The following is a 23,649-nucleotide window of genomic DNA, read 5'->3' on the forward strand; positions in this document are numbered from 1 at the left end:
ACATAGAGGTTTGTGAATCCATTTTTTCATGCAGATTGTTGTTTTTGTTCAGCCTGGTGAACCAACCAGATGGAGTTGGAGGCTGAACCATGTTGGTTTGACTTTGGGTGTCCTTTGAAAGCCACATGCAAATAAGCAGTGACTTATGCTCCTCCTCTTCCTGCCTTGTCCCCTTCCCTTCCCTCCTCCCAGACGCTTTGATAGTTTAGACTCCGCTACCAACGGCCGCAGTGATCTCGATTCGGCCTCCGGCTCGAGCAGGCGGACCAGCCGCCAGTACTCCTTAGACAGTAGGCGCTCACTCTCTGATAGGTGGGTCTCTGTAGCTCCTTCACCTCCACCACCACCACCTTCCTCTTCTTCCTGCTGCTCCAGCCTGTGATTCCATGCCGCTGTGATGTCGTGGATTTGGACGTGTCTGGTCCCTGTGGTCCTTGCTGTGCTTGCATGCATGCGCACAAACCTCTTCTTTTACATGCATTTATCTCTATATTGATTATCTCTATCTGTATCTTTTGTTCTCAACGTATTTCTATGCTGTGCCGTGACTCTACTGTGTACTTCTCAATGCAATGTGACGTGATTTGAATGTTTGTCTGAATGCATCTGGTCCTCATTTTAGCGTGTCAAATGCTAAAGGAGATGGGTAGATGCTTTCTTCTGGTAGGCTGCTATTTGCTTGTCTTTTGATTGACAGAGTTAGAGGGGCGACTCTGTGTGTCTACAGTAATTGCAGAACGGTTTTAAAGCCCGTGTTCAGACCAGGCAGCTGGCAATACTTCGTTTACGGATCAGAAAGCAGAAGACCTGCATCTCAGTGTTCAATGCCTACTCTTGACGTTTTTTCCTCCCTGTTGTGGGATCAGATTTCATCCAGACCTAGAAGTCAAAATTAAATAACCTTTTATTTTTACAAAATATCGATAAGATAAGATTTAGATTCAGTCCTAAACTTGCATTATTGTTATATTTTCTTTACTTGAGCATGTGGGTTTTCTCAGTATACAGTATACTAAAGAAAAATCTGCAGGTATGCTTTTAGCACCATGGACAGCAAAATAGAACACAATAAATTATGTAACGTCTACAGTATATTTGACCTACAAGTGATCTTTGAATAAGTTTCCTGGATAAACTCTAGATGGAAATAATAAACTATATGGGCAAAAGTCTGTGGACACCATACCAAGCTTGGTATGTGTTTTTTGAACATCCCATTCCACATTTGGTCCTCATTTCCACTTATAATAAGCTCCATTCTTCTGGGAAGATTTCACACTAGAGTTTGTGAATGCATTCAGCCATAAGACATGTTAGTACAGATACAGGTGAGGTGAGTAGGCCTAGGGTGCAATCAGCATTCACATTAATCATGTTTAGTAGGGTTGGAGCTCTAAAGCTTGAGATCTTCCAGTCCAATCCATGTTAATCAGACTTTCATGGTGCTGGCTTTGTGCAGTAACAGTTCCATGTAGTGTACATCGGCTATAGAAGGTATTGATTTGTGAAAGATCTTTGGAATATATAGGGAGGAACAAGAGATAAGATCTGCATGGTGAAATACATGAAAGAAGAATGTGTTACCATGTGTACGAATGAAACGAACTAACAATAGAGGGGTGAAGTGATAGCTCTAAGCGATTAACGTTGAAGGGCTCACAGATGTGGATCCTTCATTTGACTTTTTATCTTGCTGCGTGTTTGGTTGAACAATGTGAGTCGATTCACTCACTGTTTCTTTCTCTTTATATCTATTTCTCTCTTTCTATCTCTGTGTCTCTCTTCCCTCTATCTTGCTTTTGTGTAGAGACTGTTTAATGGTAGGAAAAGCTCTTTTTCTGCTCTATTTGAGTTTCAGCATCTGCTTTCGTTGCAGCTTAGTAAAGTAGTGTTTTTTTCCTTTGAGCTCTTTTGCATTATGTTGCACTGGCCTTCTACACACACACACACACAGATACACATACACACACACACACACACACACACACACACACACACACACACACACACACACACACACACTCTCTCACACACACACACACACACACACACACACACACACACACACACTAGGGCTGTCAGAGTGAATTTTCCTTTTTAGATCCAACAACCTTGTTTCCAGAAACTTTGGCAAACAAATCATTAAATAAATAAATATATGTTTCCTTCTGAACTATCATGCTCTACATTTCTTTGCTATATGGACACAAGTATTGGGACACCTGGGAAAATTTTATCTAGGAGACCCAAACCTGTTCTTGCACAAAGCCAGCTTCATGAAGATTTTTGCGTGGAAGATCTCCTGCTATAGAGCTCCAAATCTATCAAACATCGTGAATGTAAATTCTGACTGCACCCCAGGCCTTCTAACCTGTTTCTGTATGTTCACAAATCTCCACAAAATCTAGTGGAACATCTTCCCAGAAGACTGGAGATTATTATAGGAGCAAATGGGGACCAAATGTAGAATGAGATGCTCCAAAAGTGCATACCAATTTTATGGTCAGGTGTCCACACACCTTTGTCCATACAGTGTATGAAAAAGTAAGATCATTGCTAATAGCTTTAGTAATATGAAATAAATGTTGGTTTCAGTGCATTTGAATGCTGATTGAAAGGAATTTGACAGCCCTACTACACAAACCGAGTAGCTTTTGTCAGTGTTACCATTTCCCTTGTATCCAGGAACCTACTTTCACTCCTGCAGCTTCTTTGTCTTGTTTAACACTTTCTCATGTCTCTGCAGTCCCACGGGGTCCAGCCGTTATGCTTCGTCAGGCGAGCTGAGCCGAGGCAGCTCGCAGCTCAGTGAGGATGGCGAAAGCTTCCGTGGCTCAGGAGAGTTCTACGATGAGAACGATTCCTACCACTCGTGCCACTCTTCGGTCAGCTATGGTAAAGAGTCCCCTGGCTGGGACCATGATGAGCCCCAAGGAGTCTACAGCGATGAAGGTAGCTACGTCAAAGACGGAGGCGAGGAAGGCGCGATATTTGAGGATGAGGACGCCGACTTGTACGAGCAGGAAGAAGGCGATTACCCCTATGAAGAGGAAGAGGGAATGGGCTTTGAGGAGGATGAGGAGTTATATCCTCTGGATGGTACACTTAGTGAAGATCAGGAGCCCCCATATACACCCACTCCAACCAGTGCTGCTCCCTCGTTAGCCCGTGAGACCTCCAGCTTTAGTCGGCCGCCATTAGAAAAGCAGACTTCGATGCACCAGCATCAGCCCCCACTACCCGAACCTCAATTCCGGCCCACAGATACTTTCACAGAGGCTGTGCCGAAGCAGAAAAGCTTTGATGACTTCAGCAAACCTGGGAGCAAATCCACTGTCTCTGATGTGGAGACTCTTGGCTCTACAGCAACATCTCAAAAACCTACAGCAAAATCTGTTGGAGTTAAAGAGGTGCCAAAGCCTCCAGTTGAGCCTGTAGTCTCTGAGAAGTTATTTGAAGCCCTGCCTGAGAAAATGGAAGCACCTCCAGAAAGGTGAGCTACTGCAATGGATCCTGATGATTTCAGGTGTTTGGAAGCTGCTGTGTTTTGGTCATGACTGTTTAAGCAAGAGCTATCTCCTCTATTCGGTACCCCCAGTGTGGTAAAGCGGGACGAGGTGGTGGATCCTGCTGAACGTGCCAAGGCCAACTGGCTTCGACTTTTCAACAGGGTTCAGCTCCAGCTGCAGGAGGTGAGTGAGACTAATATGAATAGGAGTAAACTCTGGTCCTGATGCAGTCTGGGGGTTTGCTCCCATGTTCTCAGTTATTCCCTGGAAAAGCAGACTGAAAGGTTTTGTACTGTCCAATGGCATCCTCCAGTTTTCATTGAGTCTCTTTCTTTGTTTTCCATTTGTTTTGTTTTTGTTGTTGTATTGTTGGCATTTAAACCTATTTTATTGTATTGATTTTTCATTTTGATTTATTTCATTTTGTGTTTGTCCTTCAACCAGTTATTGTTTGTTCTTTCCTGTTTTTCTTTCTTTTCAGTTTTATGTCATTGCCATATCGATTCTCATGCCCTGTCCTGAATGGCCAAGGCTGGATGAGCCCTCAGAATGGTGGGTGTATGTCTGTCTATGTGCCTGACTAAAAGATTGGAAGATCTCTTTGATGATCTCCTGGTCTTAAAGCTGGACTGCAGAGACACATACATACGAGGTGGTATCAAAAAGATTTTAGACTCGCTCTGTTTACAAGAAAGTACTTTATTTATCTAGGTTTACACACGATCACCATCACAATAGTCCCCTTGCACAGTAATACAGAGCACCCATCGGTCCTGCCACTTCTGTAATGTGTGCTGGAAGATCTTTTTTCAAAGCATCTTCTTTGATTCGCACCAGATCTCTGCAATGGTGTCAAAATGGGGAGCTGGATCTTCAGCTTCAGGAAGAGGCCAAATCTGGCGAGTAGGGTGGGTGTGGAACTGAGATCATGTGCACTGTTCTCCGACAATCATCATGCACAAGTTGCCATATGGTTTAGACATTTTTTTAGGGTTTGAGCTCGTTGAAGGTTTTCCTATACACTCTTCATCTTCCAGTGATGTTCCGCCTCTTATACCAAGTGCGTAACTCAAAACACCTCGGACGTCTTGGCGCAGCGTCGCCATATGTCAAACCGCCGTATGTCGTGTGGCAGATTTGCCCAGTTTTACTCAGAATTTCTTAAACTTGCCGTCCATGATGAAATCACAGACGTGGTAATGCACATGGTCAGAATAGAACCAGATAGCAGCCCTTCTTTAAAACCACCTCGTACTTGCATGTCTGTATAACTGTATAAGTCACAAATTAGTATATGGGCAATTTATTTTTTAATGCGAGCACTACCTGTTGAAATGACAATGAAGTGTGAAGTGGAAAATGATGTTTCTCTGTGAGATTGAGTGTGTCTCTGATGCTGTCTGCAGGCCCGAGGTGAGACTCCAGTACTTGCATCACTGTTTTTACAAGCGGGGTGAGTGAAACCAAAGAAACCCAGATTCTTTAGGGGACAGGGACTCAGTTTAAGGCAGGACAGTGCTGTGAGATTTTAGAAAAGCTAAGAATATAGGACAGGTGGTATATTAATTAAAATTAGTTTCAGTCTATCGTGTCATGCTTCTTGTACACTCTTTATTTATCAGGGTCTTAATCTTTGGTTTGTTTCTTTTGCCCAGACCCGGCGGAGCTCTGTACACCATAGACAGCATGCCAGACTTGCGCAAACGCAAGGCCATTCCTCTGGTTCGAGATTTGGTGAGTTATATTTACTCTCAGCGTGTCCTTGTTGGGTCCAAGGTTCCCATGGGAACCGTATCATGTCACACCTTTTTATATCAACAGCCTGATAAATTGCAAATAAGTTTCTGTCTGACACAACGAGTCATTTCGCTCAGCTTTGGTTCTTGATATTTTCTGCTCAAAACAGATTTCAGGATTTATTAAAGAATTATTATCACTGTTGATTTGCAGGTCTGACACTCTGTTGAAGGCCTATTTCAACCCAGGTTCCTTTTGTTATAATTATTTTCTGCTGAAATGTTATGACACCTCATTCAGAAATCTGATATTTGGCAGTATATGCAAAGCACCAATAGAACTATAAATATGTTCATATATGTTCGCATATATTAACTATCATATATATAATAATATATTCATGTATGGCCATATATCAGATTTCTGTATGGGACCATCCCCACCCCACCCCCACAACATACAAATTATTTGCAACCTTCCATAAAAAAGGTTAAACACATTTAATAATCATTGCAAAACTGGATATTAAATTTCAGCAGAGAAACAGGTAAATAATTTAAATGGGCGAGGGGGAGGGTGGTGGAAAGGAAGGGGGCGCTCACTGGCACCCCCTGCTTTTTGCGCCCAGGGACTGCCTAGTTTGCCTATATATAATTAAAAGAGTTCACTGTGTCTGGATTAATACAAATGTAATCACCATGAACATTCACTCTTTCTTCTAGAAGCATTAGGTTTCTTTTTTTACTTGACTCCATGGCTACTGCCCAAATGTCAATGAGTAAATTCTAATCTTGAGGAATACAACTTGAATTTAGATGATGTGATAGTCACACTGAGGTTTTCTGCTTGTCTGATTTACCGCTATGCTCTCTCAACTCTCCTGACAGATATCTATATCAGACCGTCAGCTTAATGACACTCAAACTGAACAATACTTTTCTGGGCAGTGGGGTTTAACTTTTTCAACAAATTCTATTTCTAAAAGCCCTGTACTGAAAATGTTCAGTACTAATATGTGTACTGTTACACCTCTAGTGGATGCTAAACACTTAGGAATCATGAACACGGGTTTGAATTGTTACTAATATAAAAAAAAAAACTCTGATACAATAGTTTAGGACTGTAGTTCAATTTTTATTTGTATTGCGCTTTTAACAATGAACATTGTCTCAAAGCAGCAGATAATGTGGTGATAAAAGAGGAATAAGATGTTCTTTTATAAGTGTACTTTTGTAAGCCGGTGGCGACTGTGGCAAGGAAAAACTCCCCAAGATGCATGAGGAAGAAACCTTGAGAGGAACCAGACTCAAGAGGGAACCTCATCTTCATCTGGGTTGCACCGAATGTCCATTTATTACAGACAAACGATGTTGAGGTGAAGTGATGGAGATCAGAAGCAAGCTGTAGTCCTGAGTCAGTGTAGGAGACTGTTCACATTAACTACAGACCAAATCCATCCTCAAAGCTTCTGTTCTTACTCCGGAATTACTCATGGAACCACCCAAGGCGTTGATGAGGAACCGTCCCAAGCTGCACAGAGTGACCTCCAAACTAAAAGAACATTATCCAGAGGCAGACCAGGACAAAGTGGGAAGATCCACAGAGGGGAGACGGGCAGGAACAGTGGTCACTGGAACCTAAGGAGCATGTTTATCTCGCCCGAGAGAGAGAGAGAGAGAGAGAGAGAGAGAGAGAGAGAGGTGACAGGAAGAGAAGGATATGGATTATTATGTGTCCTTATTGTTGTATAGTTAAGGACACTGTGTAGTTGGGGACTATAGTCACCATGAGCAGTTCTGTAGGACAAGATGGTAACTTGGTAGTTAAAGGTCATGAATTTAAATCCCAGCCACACCAAGCTGCCACTCCTGGAATCTTGAGTAAACAGCTTTACTCCATATCTCCTCAGTGTGTGAATGATCTAAATGTAAGTCGCTCAGGGAAAAAGGATGTCAAATGCCTTAAATGTTGGATCACTCATTAGGGATAAACTTATAAGAAATTATAGAGACTCTAAATGAACATTAGTTCCTTATACCTTTCGAGTGTTCTGGATTCAACATGAGCATTTAAATACAAATGAAACTCAGACTTCCTATTAGAATACCTGACTTTACTAACACACTTGTGTCTGAATGAATCTCCACAAATATTCACAAAATCTAATGGAACATCTCTCCAAAAGAGTAGGCTAAACGTGGAATGGGACGTTCAAAAATAACATACCAATCTTATGGTCAGGTGTCTACTTACTTTTGTCCATACAATGTACGTTTTAGGGGGGTATGTGATGGGGTAATGGTTTGTCCAGCATCGTTTAAAAGGTTGTTTTTTTCCCTCTTCCATGGGCAAACATTTGATCTTCGATAGGCGATGGTAAGTCCAATTTTTAATAAAATTTAAAAATGAAAAATATTGATTGTTACTGAAAGCTGGAGAAACGTGTGCCTCTTCGCGCTTTTCTTTTTAGTCTCTCGTCCAGAATTCTCGCAAGGCTGGAATCACCTCGGCTATGGCCTCCAGCACTCTGAACAACGAGGAGCTGGTATGTTCTGACACCCTCTCCCACGTCCTGTCTCTGTCCAATGATGTCAGGGTTTACTCTCTGTTCTTACACATTTTCCTCATATCTGCTCATGCAGAAGAGTCACGTGTATAAGAAGACCCTCCAGGCTCTGATCTACCCCATTTCCTGTACTACCCCCCATAACTTTGAGGTTTGGACGGCCACTACGCCGACTTACTGCTATGAGTGTGAGGGGCTGTTGTGGGGTATTGCCCGGCAGGGTATGCGCTGTACCGAGTGCGGCGTCAAATGCCATGAGAAGTGCCAGGACCTGCTAAACGCTGACTGTTTACAAAGTAAGAAAAAAATAGTACACCACTATATATTGCTGAATTCAAGGACCTTTGGGTGAGATTTTATTCAGTAATTACTGTACATATATTCCAAAAATGTTTTTCCCCACTTTATTACAGGAGCTGCTGAGAAGAGCTCCAAACATGGTGCAGAGGATCGGACTCAGAACATCATCATGGTTCTAAAGGATCGCATGAAAATCCGTGAGAGAAACAAGCCAGAGATCTTCGAGCTCATCCAGGATGTGTTCGGCGTCCCCAAAACCTCTCACGTCACCCAGATGAAGCAGGTCAAGCAAAGTGTCTTGGATGGAACGTCAAAGTGGTCAGCCAAGATCAGCATCACAGGTCAGCAGGACCGCCATCAGGGGTTAATTGGAATGCGTTTCACTCAAATCAAGATTCTCTGATATATATTACATAACTGGTTGCACTAATGTTGTTGAAAAGACCGTAATAACTGAGTAAAAGTCTCATTATGTTCTTATAAATATGGCAAATATGAGGGGCGTTCAAGTCAAAGTGGGACTTTAAAGTTACACATAAAAAATGGATGCTAGCATGGTGATACTACAGTGTTTGTCGCAGGTCAGTCCAGAGACCGTTAAGACGACAGTGTTTGTGCATGCCTTGAACAGCTTGTGGTGCTGAAGTTTCTTGTGAGCGAAGACATTAAACCCATGGATATCAACAGAAGACTTTGAGCACAGTACACTGATGAGAATTTGAACAATGTGAATGTTTCAAAGATGGCCGTCGGTGATGATCCCAGTCATGATGGTACCCAGCAAAAAGCAGTTATTCCTGTAAACATTCAGTGCGTAAAATACCTGATCCTGGTTAATCAACACTTAACCTGTCGTGAAATTGCACAAGAGATGAGTTTTTCTTTGGGAATGGAGAACGGCTACCTTGGGATACAATTCCATTCAAGTTTATTTTTTGAAGCACTTTTCAAAATGAACAATGTCTCAAAGCAGCTTTACAGAATGTAAGAATTATAGAACAAAAATGTAAATACAAGTAAATTATGTGTTTTTATCCCTGATGAGCAGCCTGGGGTTGGGGTGATTGTGGCAAGTAAAACTCCCTTAGATGTTTTGAGGAAGAAACCTTGAGAGGAACCAGAGTCAAATGGCAACCCATTCTCTCCTGGGTGACACCATGAGTGTGATTATAAATCATTAAAACATTACAAACACTGTGTCAGCCCGCTTGAGCACTTCAGGTATTACCGCCTCAACCACAGAGGAAACGCCCACTCCCAACCAGCTGCACGGATTTGGTGTATGATTTTCTGGCACTTATAAGGACGCCTGAATCCTCCAGTCAGTGCCAGATTGTCTTTAGGCTTGCCCTGAGCACTCTCCAGCGTATTCTGTTTTGTTTGTTTGTTCTTTTGTTTGTTTCGTTGTCTCTGACCTGAACATTCTGTCCTTCGGTTTCCGGCTCGCGCTGAACGCGCTCCGGTTTCCGGTTCGGCTCGGCTCTGCTCTGCTCTGCTCTGCTCTGCTCGCGCTGAACGCGCTTCGGTTCCCGGCTCGGCTCGGCTCGGCTCTGCTCTGCTCTGCTCTGCTCGCGCTGGACGTGTTCCGGTTTCCGGCTCGGCTCTGCTCTGCTCTGCTCTGCTCGCGCTGAACGCGCTCTGGTTTCCGGCTCGCGCTGAACGCGCTCTGGTTTCCGGCTCGGAATCCTCACCCCTTCGCGCACATCGGCTCTCTGAATCGGCTCTCTGAATCGGCTCCCGGAATCGGCTCCGGAATCGACTCCTGAATCGACTCCTGAATCGGCTTCCGATTCAGCTCTGCACAGCCTTTCTCCCTGCTCCTTTTGCATCTGCCTTGGATCCTATAACCCTAACTTTCTGACAGAACAATCTGGCCAACATGGATCCCGTGGATGTACCTGCCTCTAGCGCCGCTTTAACGGCCTTGGCTCGCCAACAAGCGGCGCAGGAGCAACAAATCCAGAACCTCTCTACTGGCGTGCAGGAAATCATGGGATTTTTGCGCTGCGTTTTGGCGACCGGCTCACCACAGGTGCTTTGCCGCCATCATCATCTGCTGCTCCGGCCCGGCAGGCCCCTGCTCCTCCTATCGCCCCTTCAGCCATGCGTGAGCCTCAGCTCGCGCAGCCAGCCCGGTTTTCGGGCGACCCTGACTCCTGCCGCTCATTTATTATGCAGTGCGACCTGATTTTTAGCATGCAACCCTCTCAATTCGGTACAGAGCGCTCCAAGGTGGCCTACGTCATTTCCCTCCTGTCAGGCCGAGCCCTAAGGTGGGCCACTGCGGAGTGGGAAAGCCGATCACCCAACTGCGGATCGTTCGCGGCTTTTCTGCGGAACTCCGGAAGGTCTTCGCACGCCCACGCCACGCCAAGATGCCGCCCGCTCCTGGTCTCGGCCGCACAGGGCAACGCCTGTTGCGGAGTACGCGGCTGAGTTCCGGACCCAGGCCACTGACAGCGGATGGGATCGCATCGCGCTTTATGACACTTTCCTCCAGGGCCTCTCCTCTGCTGTTATGACGAACTTGCCGCCGTGATCCACCCGGGATCTGGATTCGCTGATCTCCCTGGCTACACGCATCGATCGGCGCATAAGGGAACGCCGCCGGGAGCGTGGTTACCCAACTCAGAGCCTAGGTCCTCACAGTCCTTTAACTGCGAGCGGTTCCCCTCCTCGTGTTTCGGGTTCTGGCACCCGTTCTTTCTCTCCGCCACAGGCCATGGAGATAGGACGCCACCACCTGACCCCCGCTGAGAAGGAAAAACGTCGGTCTCTGGGTCTTTGCCTCTACTGCGGAGGTAAAGGGCACATGGCCGCATCCTGCCCAGTAAAAGGCAAGGCTCGTCGGTAATGGAGGGAGCACCCACGAGCCGCGCTTCCCCGCTCCCTTCAAACCCACTATCTTGGTCCACCTCCAGGTTGGCCCCGATGGCACGGAGTTGGCTGCCTTCGTCGACTCCGGGGCTGATGCCGAGTTCATCGACCTCAAGCTTGCCCAGCAGCTGCTGGTTCCCATGGAGCCCCTGCCTGAAGCTCTGCTGATCAGAGCCCTGGACGGCAGCCTTTTGGGCCGGGCCACGCACCGCACTAGGCCTCTGCTCATGTCAGTGGGGGAACAACATCGGGAGTGGCTTTCCTTCCTGGTCATCTCCTCTCCCCAAGCCCCCATTATGCTCGGGTTCCCTTGGCTTCGGAAACACAACCCACGTGTTGATTGGATGACAGGGCGTATTCTTGATTGGGGTGTGCATTGCTTCGGCCACTGTCTTGCTCTTCCTCCACCCAAGCCACTGCCGGCTGTCACTCCCGAGCACTCCGATATGGCGTCGGTTCCTGAGGTCTATCATGGCCTTGCGCGCGTGTTCAGTAAGGCCTTGGCTACCTCCCTGCCTCCCCACCGGCACTTTGACTGTGCCATCGACCTGCATCCCGGAGCCAGTCCCCCTAGGGGGCGCCTGTATCAGTTATCGGCCCCGGAGAGGACTAGCATGAACCAGTATATCCAGGAGTCTCTGGCAGCAGGGATCATCCGACCATCCTCCTCCCCGGCTGGTGCGGGTTTCTTCTTTGTCGAAAAGAAGGATAAGTCCCTACGCCCATGTATTGACTACCGGGGTCTTAATGCGATCACTATCCGGAACCGTTACCCCTTGCCGCTTATGGCCTCGGCGTTCGAACTCCTGCATGGTGCCACGATCTTCACTAAGCTGGATCTACGCAACGCATACCACCTGGTGCGTATCAGGGAGGGGGATGAATGGAAGACCGCCTTCAATACCCCAGCTGGTCATTACGAGTACCTCGTCATGCCGTTCGGCCTAACCAACGCTCCGGCCGTCTTTCAGGCTCTGGTCAACGAGGTCCTCCGTGACATGCTTAATACGTTTGTGTTTGTCTACCTGGATGATATCCTGATCTTCTCCTGCTCCATGGACGAACACATCCGGCAGGTGCGTCAGGTCTTGGAGAGACTTCTCAAGAACGGGCTTTATGTTAAACCTGAGAAATGTGAGTTCCACACCTCACAAACCTCGTTCCTGGGATACCTGCTTTCCGCGGTAATATCCGGATGGACCCTGCCAGGGTCCAGGCTATCCGGGACTGGCCGACCCCACCTCCGCCGCCATTTACAAAGGTTCTTGGGCTTCGCCAATTTTTATCGCCGCTTCGTAAAGGGCTATAGTTCGGTGGCGGCGCCCCTCCACCTCCTGACGTCTTCCCTCCGCTCGTTCTTCTGGGGCCCTGAGGCTGAGGAGGCTTTTCTGGAGCTTAGCGGCGATTCACGGAGGCGCCCATCCTCATCTTTCCTGACCCGGCTCGGCAGTTCGTGGTTGAAGTTGGCGCCTCCGGTGTGGGGTGGGGCAGTGCTCTCCCAGGTCTGCCCTGAGGATAACCGCCTGCATCCTTGCGCTTTTTTTTCCAGGCGCCTTAGCTCCTCTGAACGTAACTACCCGGTGGGTGAGAGGGAGCTCCTGGCTGTCAAACTGGCCTTGGAGGAATGGCGCCATTGGTTGGAGGGTGCGGAGGTCCCCTTTCTGGTCTGGACGGATCATCGCAACCTTGAGTACCTCCAATCGGCTAAACGACTCAACCCCCGACAGGCTAGATGGGGCCTTTTCTTTGGCGCTTCGGTTCTCTCTTCGTACCGGCCTGGGAGCCGGAATGTCAAGCCTGATGCGCTCTCTAGGGTTCATGCCCTGGAGGAGGAGGAGCCATGCCCAGAGACCATCCTTGCCAAGTCTGTGTCGGTCCACACCCTTAGTCTCGCTTTGGAGGAGCGGGTCAAGAATGCCCAAGACAGGGGCCCTGTCCCTGAGGGTTGCCCTACTGGTCTCCTGTTCGTCCCGAGGGTCTCCGCCTGGAGTTCTTCAGTGGTGTCACAACTCCCTGTTCTTCTGTCACCCGGTCAGCCTCGCACCTTGTCTCTGGTCAAGGCACGCTTCTGGTGGCCTTCTGTAGTAAAGGACACCGGGACTTTGTCGCGGCCTGCCCGACTGTGCCCAACACAAGAACCCTCGTGGCCGCCCCATGGTCTTCTTCGCCCCTTCCTATCCCGAACACCCGTGGTCGCACATCGCCATGGACTTCGTTACCGGGCTGCCCATTTCCAGTGGCAACACGGTTGTCATGACGGTCATTGATCGATTTTCTAAGATGGGCCACTTCATCGCTCTGCCCAAGCTGCCGTCTGCCAAGGAAACCGCCAAGCTGGCCCTCCAGCACATATTCCGCCTCCATGGTTTCCCCAGAGATATCGTCTCGGACCGCGGACCCCAATTCTCGGCGCAGTTTTGGAGGGAGTTCTGCCGCCTCCTGGGCATCTCGACCAGCCTCTCATCTGGGTTTCACCCCCAGACGAACGGACAGACCGAGAGGCTCAACCAGGATCTTGAGACCGGTCTCCGTCTCCTTTGCAGTCGGGAACCCTCCTCCTGGTCGGACAAACTTTTATGGATTGAGTATGCCCATAACACTCTTCCCACTGCTGCCACAGGACTTGCGCCTTCCAGGTGGTCCACGGTTTTCTGCCGCCGGTTTTCTCCAACCAGGAACCCCGGTCCGCCGTTCCTTCTGCCGCCCTTTTCTTTCGTCGCTGCCGTCGAGGCTGGAGGACGGCCCGAGCAGCCCTGCTCAAGAATGGCATAAGGCTTTGCCAGGGGCCAACCGTGGCGGTGCCTAGCCCCCGCTACCGTGCCGGGCAACGTGTGTGGCTCTCTACTGGGACCTTCCCTTAAGGCCACCTGTCGGAAGCTCGCCCGCTTTATCGGCCCCTTCCCCATTTCCAAGGTTATTAATCCCGTGGCCCTCCGGCTCAGGCTCCCCAGGCGCTCGGGTCCACCCTACGTTTCATGTGTCTAGGGTTCGACCCGTTCAGGCCTGCTCCTGGTGCCCTCCGCCAGGCCCCTCCGCCCGCCGGGTCATTGCTGGGGTCCTGCCTACACCGTCGCCGCCTGCTCCGCTCCCGTCGTCGTGGCGGGGCCTTCAGTACCTTGTGGATTGGGAGGGCTATGGTCCTGAGGCGCTCCTGGGTCCCCTCCGCTTTATCCTGGACCCTGACCTGATTGCTGGCTTTCATCGGGCCCACCGGGGCAGCCTGTTGGGCGTCGGGGCCGCCCTGGGCGGGGGTACTGTCAGCCCGCTTGAGCACTTCAGGTATTACCGCCTCAACCACAGAGGAAACGCCCACTCCCAACCAGCTGCACGGATTTGGTGTATGATTTTCTGGCACTTATAAGGACGCCTGAATCCTCCAGTCAGTGCCAGATTGTCTTTAGGCTTGCCCTGAGCACTCTCCAGCGTATTCTGTTTTGTTTGTTTGTTCTTTTGTTTGTTTCGTTGTCTCTGACCTGAACATTCTGTCCTTCGGTTTCCGGCTCGGCTCTGCTCTGCTCGCGCTGAACGCGCTCTGGTTTCCGGCTCGGCTCTGCTCTGCTCTGCTCTGCTCGCGCTGAACGCGCTCTGGTTTCCGGCTCGGCTCTGCTCTGCTCTGCTCTGCTCTGCTCTGCTCGCGCTGGGCGTGTTCGGTTTCCGGCTCGGCTCTGCTCTGCTCGCGCTGAGCAGCGTTTCGGTTTCGGCTCGCGCTGAACGCGCTCTGGTTTCCGGCTCGGAATCCTCACCCCTTCGCGCACATCGGCTCTCTGAATCGGCTCTCTGAATCGGCTCTCTGAATCGGCTCTCTGAATCGGCTCCCGGAATCGGCTCCCGGAATCGACTCCCTGAATCGACTCCCTGAATCGGCTTCCCGATTCAGCTCTGCACAGCCTTTCTCCCCTGCTCCTTTTGCATCTGCCTTGGATCCTATAACCCTAACTTTCTGACACACTGGAGAGTGAGAAATATCATGAGCATTGGAGTGTGCGATTGTGAGTAACGTTCTTTCTCCAGTCTTAAAAAGTCAGTTGGAGTTGTGAAACCAGGAGCTACTGAACAACTCATAAATCAGCTCAACGTCTGAGCCTACTATAGATTCAACACTGTCTCCTCCATACCAGAGCCTTTAAATGTTATATGATGGAGAAACAGCAGATGTAGAAGGTATTGAGTATTGATTAAGAGGTTGTTTATTCTTGAAATCTAATGTTCACAATCTTCTTGAAGTAGGATCCAACTGGAGTTGGTACATCTTATAGCACGGGATCCTCGCAAGATTCTCTTTGAAGCTTCTCTTTGAAGGTCCAAAATCTTCATTAGGTGGGACACAACTGGAGCTGGCACAACCTCAAGATGCCTTGGGATCCTTGTGTAGCTGGCATCTTCTAACTTCACGAGGCGTCTCACAAATGGAGCTGGCCCAATCTCTGGATGCTTCAGGATGGGTAGATAAAGACAAGTAGTTCAGAGGAATTATTGTAACTGCTGTTCATGATCATAACAAGCACCAGATGATAATGTCTGGCTAATAAGATACGTCCAGGTTCAGGTGTACTGACAAATCTTTCTATGCCGAATCTTCTACGTCGAAGTTAAACACTGGGATTAGTGAATAAATGTAGCAGAGGAGTATGTAGAAAAATAAATGCGGTTTCCATTGAAACGTGTTCTTTTTATTTTATAAACTTAAAAGTCCTGGTTTGACTTGAACGCTCCTTGTATATAATTAGCGCAACACATTTATGTCTTTGACCCAAACATTTCGATGGATAAAATATAAATGATGTATCCGCACTATAAATTCACTGCTTTCCACAGTTTTGTGTGCTCAGGGCCTCCAGGCCAAGGATAAAACCGGCTCCAGCGATCCCTACGTTACAGTGCAAGTAGGCAAAACAAAGAAAAGAACCAAGACCATCTACGGCAACCTCAATCCTGTCTGGGACGAGTCCTTCAATTTGTAAGTGTAACGGTTGTAATTGTTAGAATCTCTGTCGTATGTATAATAACATTCTTTTCATTAATAAACAAGTTTGAGGTTCAGTACATACTTTGTGGTGTAAAACAAGACGAGTCTGATTGTGTTTTCAGCGAGTGCCACAACTCTTCAGACCGGATAAAAGTGCGAGTATGGGACGAGGACGATGACATCAAATCACGCGTCAAGCAGAAGTTCAAGCGAGAGTCTGACGACTTCCTGGGGCAGACTATAATCGAGGTGCGGACGCTGAGCGGTGAAATGGACGTGTGGTACAACCTCGGTGAGTGAGGAAGGCTTGTAATGCGTAATGGTTGACCACTATTCAAAATACTCTGTATGGACAAAAGTTTGTAGATACCTGACCATAAGATTGGTATGTATGCTAATTGAACATCCCATTTCACATTGAGTCTGTTATAATAACCTCCACTCTTCTGGGAAGATTCATTCTACTATAAGGGTGTTAGTTGAGTCAGGTTGGGGTTGCAGTCAGTGTTCCGTCTTAGATCGGAATAGCATAGCAGGATTATAGCAGGAGATCTTCCATTCCAACCCATGGAAGTATATCTTCATGGAGCTGGCTTTGGAACAGGTTTGGATCTTTTAGTTCAGAACTATTTTACTGCTTTGCACTGCATTCAAATTCATCCTATACAATTTTGAGGAGGTCTTCTACAGTGAGGAGAAGATTCACATATAGCTGGAAAAGTCAGGTACTGTTGCTGATATATTGTTTACAATCCAAAGTAATTGCTCTCCACTTTTTATCGCCGTGTTAATAGAAGCTGTTAGTAATGTAGAGTTTACAAAGAGAGCACTATGCAATTATGGGAACTCCATTGCCTGCTAATAAAAGACATTCCTTACTCTCGGTCTGTTTCCTGTCCAGACAAGCGTACCGACAAGTCCGCCGTGTCAGGAGCTATCCGAATGCACATCAGCGTGGAGATCAAGGGAGAAGAAACAGTGGCCCCGTATCATGTCCAGTACACCTGCCTCCATGAGGTCAGTCAGACTTTGTTAATGCAGTGCCTTTTATATCATTTCAACCTGGAATATGAAGGAACCCACAGGAGAACTCATCTCGTTCAACCTTATAGAACCTCTTCCACTACGTGACGGATCTTCAGAACAATGGCGTAGTAAAGATCCCGGACGCAAAAGGAGATGATGCCTGGAAGGTCTACTTCGAAGAGACGCCTCAGGAGATCGTGGATGAGTTTGCAATGCGTTACGGAGTGGAATCCATATACCAAGCCATGACGTGAGTCAGAGTTTGAATGTCATGTTATATGAAGGCATAGATACGTATTTTATTGTGATTTTGTGTCTTTTTTCATCAGACACTTTGCCTGTCTTTCGTCTAAGTACATGTGTCCAGGAGTGCCAGCTGTAATGAGCACTCTGCTGGCTAACATTAACGCGTACTACGCTCACACCACCCAGGCTACCAATAACGTCTCGGCTTCCGACCGCTTCGCTGCATCCAACTTTGGGGTTTGTGGCCTATAAAGACCTGTTTTTATATATTTGGGAAAGTGGTAGCTCAGTGGTTAAGGTTTTGGGTTACTGTTAAGAATTTTGGGGGTTTAAGCCTCTTTATTGCCAAGCTACCACTTTTGGGCCCTTGAGCAAGGCCCCAAACCCTCTGTGCTCCAGCTGTATCATGGCTCACCCTGACCCCAGCTTCCTAATATCGCTGGGATATGCAAAGAAAGAATTTTACTGTGCTGTAAAGCACCTTTACATTTCTATATTTGCAATAGTCATACTGGTAGCAGGGAAAAAATATAATAAACGTGTTATTATATTGGTGGTTTTTTTTATTGTCTCTTATATTTTATGTCCTTTACAGAAAGAGCGTTTTGTCAAACTCCTGGACCAGCTACACAACTCTTTGAGGATCGACCTCTCCATGTACAGGGTACCGTGTTCTATTATCGCTTTCTCTTCCTGCTTTCACTCGTTCTCTCTATACTTGTTTCAGTGTTTGTCACTCATTCCTTCTCCGAGGGCTCTGTTTTATTCACAGCAGACAAGCCGTATCGAGAGCTTCTTGCAACCAGACTTCTGTTCTGCCTGATTATAATCATGATGTTGATGGACATGACAGCATTATTAAATAACCAGAGGATTTAATTTTACTTGCCAAAAAAAAGTCAGCTCTGTCCCATGAGATCAAGCTTTCTAGATCTTACACAACTTTTTTTTTCTCTCTCATATAAATGTAACAGAATAATTTCCCAGCCAGCAGCCCTGAGAGGCTGCAGGATCTCAAATCCACTGTGGACCTTCTCACCAGTATCACATTCTTCAGAATGAAGGTATTTTACACAATGAGACATAAATATTGACAACATCAGAGTATCATCTCCAGACCTTTTTATAAAACTTGTCATCAGTAAAATGCTCATGTAGCTGAATAACAGTATTATTTGGTGTCCCAGGTCCAAGAGCTACAGAGTCCTCCTCGTGCCAGTCAGGTTGTGAAAGACTGTGTGAAGGCCTGCCTGAACTCCACATACGAATACATCTTCAACAACTGCCATGAGCTGTACAGCCGCGAGTACCAGACTGACCCGGTGAGAAGATACTCCATGCTCCTTGACCCTAAACCACATGGTCAAAGTGGGTTCTGTGTGTATAGGAACTACAGCTATGTCCATTCCCCCTGTAGAGGTCATTATTTTATTATTATTCTATTTTATTCATCTTCTTCCAGTGCACTGGTTCCTCAAATGGTGCTTTAAGGAGCATTAGTCATTATGTAATTCATCCAGAAGCTTTCCATTATGTAGCACACTGTAGGGACAAAACTATGTAGACACTATTGAAACTTTTTCACCCATATATTGTTCGTCTCCAAACTGTTACCACAACATTGGAGGCACACAATTGTATAGGACAACTTGAGGTCCCCCAAACTTTTTTCTGTGAGGGCCACATAATTTGTCCTTTCTTTAATGGGGGTCTGTAAAAGAAAATCAGCACTTTTCAAGAAATATCGCATTGATATCGCATTTGTTTCATATTTATTGCTTTTGAAAAAAAAAACTACTTACTTATGCATATACATGTGGTTGGTGGGTGAATATAACAAATAAGTAGGCTATTTTAATAACTAGATGGGGCCCAATAGTGGATTTTACCGATACCGATAACTAGGTTGGATCGTACTCGCCAATAACTGATTAATCGACGATAATTCTTTTAATGGATACTGGAAAAAAAAACAGAACACATCGCGTAAAATAATACTGAAATTTATTACAAACATAAAAACAGTTCCTAATCATGAACATGTACTAAAGAAAATAAATATGAATATATGCAATAATAAATAGAATTATATAATGGATAAATGATAAATAATTCATATAATTTAACACTCTCTGTGCAGTAAAAAGTCTCACGTGTAGAAACAAGCATGTAGCACCAGTGATTCGCCTCTAGAGGCCGCTCTCATAATGAAGGCAGGACGGAAGCCGGAAAAACTATCCGTATATTATTTAAATCAGCTATCGGTGCCTCGACCTCTATTAATAAATAAGGGACATTTTACTTTAAAAGCCGACGTTTATTATCAAATACAGATATGAGTCGAATAATTATAAATATGTTCCTGGAATTGTTCAGAGGGCCGTTTTAAATGTGGACTCCTGATATAGGACGTCTTTAGATACCTTTACATCTTTCCTTCACTCGAACTAGAACTCACACCTGTCCAGCATGGCAATTCTCAAAGCCAGCTCTGTGAAGATGTGTTTTTTATGGGTTGGAGCAAAAGATCTTTTGCTATAGAACTCTGACCCAATTGAACACCTCTGGGATCAATTAAAACACTCTCTGGATCCCAGGCCTCCTCACAGACTGCACGCTAATGCTCTTATGGCTGAATGAATCCTCACAAACCTCCACAAACACATGTCGATATCCAGTGGAACATCTTCTCAGAAGAGTGGAAGTTATTATAACAGCAACTGGGGATTGAGATGTTCTAAAAGCAATCTGATGGTTAGGTGTTCACAATCTATCATGGATATAGCAACTGTTTTAGCTTTCATATCTCATCAAGTAAAGTTTGCTCTTTTTTTTCATACAGTCAAAGAAAGGTGAGCTTCCTCCTGAAGAACAGGGTCCAAGCATCAAGAACCTTGACTTCTGGTCCAAACTGATCACCCTAATTGTGTCCATTATTGAGGAAGACAAGAACTCCTACACTCCTTGTCTTAACCAGTGAGTTCTACTTGTAAAACTTGCAATACTAACAAGATGTGATTGCAATCTTTCTGACACGTCCTTATATTGGATGGCTGGAAGGATTAAATGATGGATGGATTAATGGATGGATTAATGGATGGATGGATGGATGGATGGATGGATGGATGGATGGATGGATGGATAAAAGAGCATCAGCAACAACTAATATATTTATTATTATATTAATAACCAAAATTACTATAATGTCTCAAATAAGATACCTCAGTTCTTTCTTCTTCTGTTTCCAAGTCGTACCATGCATGCATTAGGTGTCACACCTACTGGTGTCTAGCCACAAATACCAGCCGCCCTCCTGTCTATCTGGCTGCAAAACTTCTTTAACTTTTCCTCTCCCACTCACTCTTCTCTTCTCTTTATTTCTGTGTTTCTCTACACAGTACCAACAAACATCAGAGCACGCTCTCTTTTCCTGCTCGGTGGTGGACGTCTTTTCTCAGCTCAACCAGAGCTTTGAAATTATTAAAAAGCTGGAGTGCCCCGACCCTCAGATTGTGGGCCACTATATGAAGCGCTTTGCTAAGGTGAACACATTTCAATCACTTGAGAAAATGTTTTAAATGCGTGATTAATGCAGCGTGCATTTCTGTTTGACCATTTTTTTATATATAAATATATAAAAAATATAAAAGAGGCAAAATTTCAACTTTAAGTCCTATCTTTACTCAGATATAAAAAAAAGTTGCGATTAATCACCATTCAACTTATAACGATCATACAATTAATCGCGGATAAATTTTTTAATCCACTATATGTATATATTTATATATATATATACATTCGCTTTCTGCACAGATTTGTTAATAATTATAATTTTCTTATGCTTTATTTTTACATTATTTTTTATTTCTTCTTCTCTTTATTGTTTGATATTATTTTATATTTAATTTTTGCTGTAGTTTGCTGTAGCCTCACAAGCGTTTTATTTTACAAACTGTCACTGACATCTGTACGTATGACAAATAAACTTGAAACTTGAAGTTTTGGTTCTGGTTCGCTGGCTGATTTTATATTTTATATACTGTATATATACCCAAGCTTCTGTTAGACAAGTCAATTCAATGTCTTATAGTCAGAGACGTAACTGTTCCTTTCCTTTTGTTCTTTTCTTTCACAGACAATTAGCAACGTTCTGCTCTCCTATGCCAGCATAATCTCTCGAGACTTCCCTCACCACTGCACCAAGGAGAAAGTGGTAACTCTTTATTTCATGTCTTCTTCTTCTACTTTTCTCCTCAATAATTTCCACGGTTTTCTAATGTCACGTTTTTCTTTTCATCCGACTCTAGAATGCTAAGGATGGTGCTATAAAGGTGCGTATCAAAGCTATAAATTTGATGAATTTGGACTTCAAGTCTTGAATATCGTGGATGTGAATGTAGAGTTGGTCATGTCCTGCTTTCAGTTCAGCAGCCCAGAGATTTGCTGACTGATTGCTTTGAAAGCAGATGCTGAATGTTATATTTTGCACCGTGTAACATGAATATGCTGTGATGCTCTGATTTCCACAGCCCTGTATTCTGATTAACAACATTCAGCAATTGCGGGTACAGCTAGAGAAGATGTTTGAGGCAATGGGAGGCAAGGATGTGAGTCTTCTAAAATGTTCTTTTAGTAAATTTGCTATATCAACACTAGGTTAGTTTTTCCTGAAATGAGGTTTTCTTGTGGAATGTCGTGTTCTAGCTGAATGTTGAGGCGAGCGACATCCTGAAGGAGCTGCAAGTGAAACTCAACAATGTTCTGGATGACCTGGCCAGGATCTTTGCCACCAGGTAGTGCAAGTGATCGACCTGGCTGGATAGTCTGCTTCTTCTGACTTCTCAACTTGTAATTTATGATCCATGTCTGGTTTTTCAGTTTCCAGCCCAACATTGAAGAGAATGTGAAGCAGATGGGAGACATTCTGAGCCAAGTAAAAGGCACAGGCAACGTGCCAGCTAGCGCCTGCAGCAGCGTGGCTCAGGATGCAGACAACGTTCTGCAGCCCATCATGGACTTCCTTGACAGCAAGTGAGTTTTCTCTACCATCCGGCCCTCCAGCTGGTATTTTCCATTATTCCTCATTACTTCTCTATCCTATCTAAGATGCAACCAAGAGCAAGAGTGTAGGTCTACACTGCATTGCCAAAAGTTTGTGGACACCTGATTATAAGATTTTTATGTACTTTTGGAACATACCATTCCAAGTTTTGCTCTTATATTAACCTCCAATCTTCTGGGAAGATGTTCCACTGAATTTACTGAAATATAAATTCTGAAATATTTAGCTACAAGGCTGTTAGTAAAGTCAGGTACTGATGTAGGTAAGAAAGTGAGGAGGCCTGGGGTGCAGTCAGTGTTCACATTCATTATGTTCATTAGGGTTGGAGCTCTATTGCAGGAGATCTTTCACTCCAACCCATTGAAAGCAGATCTTCATGGAGCTGGCTTTGTGCACAAGGGGAATGTCATACTGGAGCAGGTTTGGGTCTCCTAGTTCAAGTGGAAAATTTTCAATTTCAGGCAAAGTCATCCTATACAGTTGTGTACCTCCAACTTAAAAGTTTAGAGAAGATCCACAAACAGCTGGAAAAGTCAGTTGTCCCAATTCTTTTGTCCATATAGTGTAGTGGGAGTAGGTGGAGCGAGACGTATTCTTTTTTCATTGCTATTTTCTTTTAGCTTGTCGCTGTTCGCTAAGATATGTGAGAAGACGGTCCTGAAACGAGTGCTAAAGGAGCTCTGGAAACTTGTCATGAACACCATGGAGAAGACCATCGTTCTGCCTCCTCTAACCGATCAAACGGTGAGAGACTTTGCAAACTGGCCAAAATATGAATAACGCTTCAATCCAACGTATAAATAAAGCTCGAGCTGCTATTACGCTGCAATCACACCGGCAGCATTTGTTTTCAATTTGCACCTCTGCATTCATCCTGCATTGGTTGCTCATGGTCAGGAGTTTACTGCCGATGGTTTCGCGGATGCAATACGGCTATAAATAAAACCTAGAAAACAACATATACAGAAACAGACACATTTAATATACAACCCCAATTCCAAAAAAGTTGGGACACTGTATAAAATCGAAATTAAAAACAGAATGTAATGATTTGCAAATCTCACAAACCTGTAATCGATTTATAATAGAACTGAAATCGAATGTTTAAACAGTAAATGTACCATTTTAAAGAAAAAACAAGATCATTTTGAATTTGTTGGCTGCAACACGTCTAAAAAAAGTTGGGACGTTATTAAAATTAAACAGTTAGATGAACGTTTTTCAACTAATAAGGTTAATTGACAGCAGGTCAGTAAGATGATTGGGTATAAAGTCTCTCAGAAGTAAAGCTGGTCAGAGCTTCACCAATCTGTAAAAGACTGTGTCTACAAATTGTGGAACAACTTCAGAATAATGTTCC

The 23,649-nt window shown here is 45.3% G+C and overlaps 1 protein-coding gene across 1 annotated transcript in view; it reads left to right on the plus strand.

Moving 5' to 3' along the window:
* The window catches only part of unc13a (unc-13 homolog A (C. elegans)), a 63,081-nt gene that overhangs the window by 15,812 nt on the left and 23,620 nt on the right, over positions 1-23,649 (plus strand). Inside the window, exons 10-35 of the mRNA XM_046857580.1 lie at positions 193-312; positions 2,747-3,493; positions 3,599-3,692; positions 4,916-4,962; positions 5,165-5,243; positions 7,617-7,622; positions 7,717-7,791; positions 7,889-8,108; positions 8,226-8,453; positions 15,805-15,946; positions 16,078-16,247; positions 16,857-16,972; positions 17,068-17,231; positions 17,311-17,464; positions 17,823-17,891; positions 18,202-18,291; positions 18,415-18,549; positions 20,070-20,203; positions 20,477-20,513; positions 20,626-20,769; positions 21,363-21,440; positions 21,535-21,558; positions 21,757-21,834; positions 21,932-22,020; positions 22,106-22,258; positions 22,910-23,033. Coding sequence (XP_046713536.1) covers positions 193-312; positions 2,747-3,493; positions 3,599-3,692; positions 4,916-4,962; positions 5,165-5,243; positions 7,617-7,622; positions 7,717-7,791; positions 7,889-8,108; positions 8,226-8,453; positions 15,805-15,946; positions 16,078-16,247; positions 16,857-16,972; positions 17,068-17,231; positions 17,311-17,464; positions 17,823-17,891; positions 18,202-18,291; positions 18,415-18,549; positions 20,070-20,203; positions 20,477-20,513; positions 20,626-20,769; positions 21,363-21,440; positions 21,535-21,558; positions 21,757-21,834; positions 21,932-22,020; positions 22,106-22,258; positions 22,910-23,033 — 3,517 coding nt within the window. The remainder of the gene's footprint in view (positions 1-192; positions 313-2,746; positions 3,494-3,598; positions 3,693-4,915; positions 4,963-5,164; positions 5,244-7,616; positions 7,623-7,716; positions 7,792-7,888; positions 8,109-8,225; positions 8,454-15,804; positions 15,947-16,077; positions 16,248-16,856; positions 16,973-17,067; positions 17,232-17,310; positions 17,465-17,822; positions 17,892-18,201; positions 18,292-18,414; positions 18,550-20,069; positions 20,204-20,476; positions 20,514-20,625; positions 20,770-21,362; positions 21,441-21,534; positions 21,559-21,756; positions 21,835-21,931; positions 22,021-22,105; positions 22,259-22,909; positions 23,034-23,649) is intronic.

This window comes from Silurus meridionalis, chromosome 9 (genome assembly GCF_014805685.1).
Source record: "Silurus meridionalis isolate SWU-2019-XX chromosome 9, ASM1480568v1, whole genome shotgun sequence".
Classification (NCBI taxonomy): Eukaryota; Metazoa; Chordata; class Actinopteri; order Siluriformes; family Siluridae; genus Silurus; species Silurus meridionalis.